The sequence below is a fragment of the Corylus avellana genome, chromosome ca8 (assembly GCF_901000735.1).
Source record: "Corylus avellana chromosome ca8, CavTom2PMs-1.0".
In the NCBI taxonomy this organism is placed as follows: domain Eukaryota; kingdom Viridiplantae; phylum Streptophyta; class Magnoliopsida; order Fagales; family Betulaceae; genus Corylus; species Corylus avellana.
In genome coordinates, this window is record NC_081548.1 from 21,672,379 (window position 1) to 21,674,234 (window position 1,856).

General features: G+C 39.0%; 1 protein-coding gene across 1 annotated transcript; it reads left to right on the forward strand.

Annotated features, from left to right (window-relative positions):
• The first annotated feature begins 232 nt into the window (after positions 1–232).
• Positions 233–1,491, forward strand: LOC132190300 (uncharacterized). Its single transcript, XM_059605247.1, has one exon. It carries the CDS (start codon positions 444–446, stop codon positions 1,206–1,208), a length of 765 nt encoding a protein of 254 aa, XP_059461230.1. The 5' UTR covers positions 233–443; the 3' UTR covers positions 1,209–1,491.
• The last annotated feature ends 365 nt before the right edge of the window (positions 1,492–1,856 follow it).

A 1,856-nucleotide genomic window follows, 5' to 3' on the forward strand; every position in this document is an offset into this window, starting at 1 on the left:
GTGGATATTTTTTGCACATTTAAAATTATTTCACCTAGCTAGCCAACTAACCTTTAACTAACAATTGATTGAGTGGTAACTCCTTCCAGAAGGAAGTTTGGTTTTAAGACTTCTATGAGAGGAGTAATTATTGATATGCATTATATTCTTGATGGTGGACATGGACCAATTCAATAACCCTTCTCCAAGTCATATATATATATATATAACAATTAATGTGGTATTTCTTCCTCCCCAAGAAGTCAAACATTTGATGCCAAGATCCATGTGGGAAGCTTCTATAGGATTTTGCCATTTCAAACCTTTAATTTGACTAAAGCTTGCTTGGATCTGGTCTTCCAAGCAAACCCTTTGGAATATATAAGTCCTTGAGACTCTCTCCCTCTTTTCTGTCCTTGAATGAACTCCAAAATTCCTCAGAACCTCCCAAAACCCTGTTTCAGATGCTGAGTAGTTTGATCTGCGGCGCCGGAAGCTTCCATCAGGAAGAAGAAGAAGAGATATGGATCGACAGCCCATATTCATCACCAAGAAAATCAAGAAAAAAGAGCCATGGCAGCAAAAGCAGCAAGAACCCATATTCCACTCGCGGGCTTGACAAGTTTTCTGCACTTTTAGCTGATCTTGAGGAGAAGAGGCAGAAGATTTACTTGCAAGCCGACTCCCAAGACATCTCCTTCGTGCGATTTGTGCACTCCAGCTCCAACGATTGGAAACCAATTGTTGTAAAATCCAAGGATAAAAAAGAAGCCAGAACAAAGAAGGACCCATCAGCCGATTTGAAAGAAGTCAAGCAGCAGCAGCTGCCGCAGCCGCAGCCGCAGCCGCAGCCGCAGCAGCCGCGGCCAATAATGGAAGAAGCAAACGAGAAGGCTAAGATGAGCGGCCTGTGGTGGAATATGGAGATGGGAAAATGGAGGCGGCCGTCGTATTATCTGCCGGTGGCCGTAATCTTCATTTTGCTGCTCCTGCTTGTTTTCGGGCGATCTTTTGCAATACTCTGCACCTCCCTCGGGTGGTACGTAGTTCCCAATTTGAAGGAGAGCGAAAATACAAGAAAATCGACAAAGAAGAAGGAATATGTACGAGGATTGAGCGAGAATAAAATGGTGATGATCAGCGCGCATACGAAGGAATATACCAGGAGCAAGTCGGGTGACGTGGAAGGAAAGTCAACGCGACCCCGCGGCCATCAGAAAAGCTGGTGAAGATCATTTATGAACGATGATCTTTCTCTCTTTTTTTTCCGAGGGGATTAGAAAATTTAGCGTATTAGGATCATGTGGGTTGGTGTTGAATCGATCTGTTGATCATAGATGTAAATTATTTTTTTGTTTTTTTGTTTTTCGCATGTTGTTTAATTTGACATGTTCAAGAAATGTATATTATCTTATTAATTACTAGGACAGACTACAATCCATGTTGTGTACGAGTTCGTTTGATTAATGAAAAATTAATCGTGAGCCTGTGATTATGGAATCTTATCATCTCTTCCAGAGAATCTGATTTGAACATAACGGTTCTTTTTCTATTAATGTCTTTTTATTTTTGATGGGATATAAAAGATAAACTGTTTTTTTTTGTATTTTTTTCATAAGTATTTTATGGTTATATTATCTTGATAATATTTCCACTTTGGGAAAGCAAAAGACAATATAATGATGCATGAAAGAAAACTTTTTGTCCATCGTGGGGTTAATGAGTGGAGTTTTACTTACCAAATTAAGCATTATTATTTCCTTTTTTTCCTCTTTATGTTAAGTGATCTAATTAAGTCCCTTTAGCTTAGACCCCCTACTTTATACTTTGTTTCTTCATTTGTAGAAAAAGCAAAAAAAAACTATGGGATAATGTTA

What these genes read in the sequence shown, in the direction of transcription:
- LOC132190300 (XM_059605247.1), top strand. Translation starts at nt 444, where the DNA reads ATGCTGAGTAGTTTGATCTGCGGCGCCGGAAGCTTCCATCAGGAAGAA.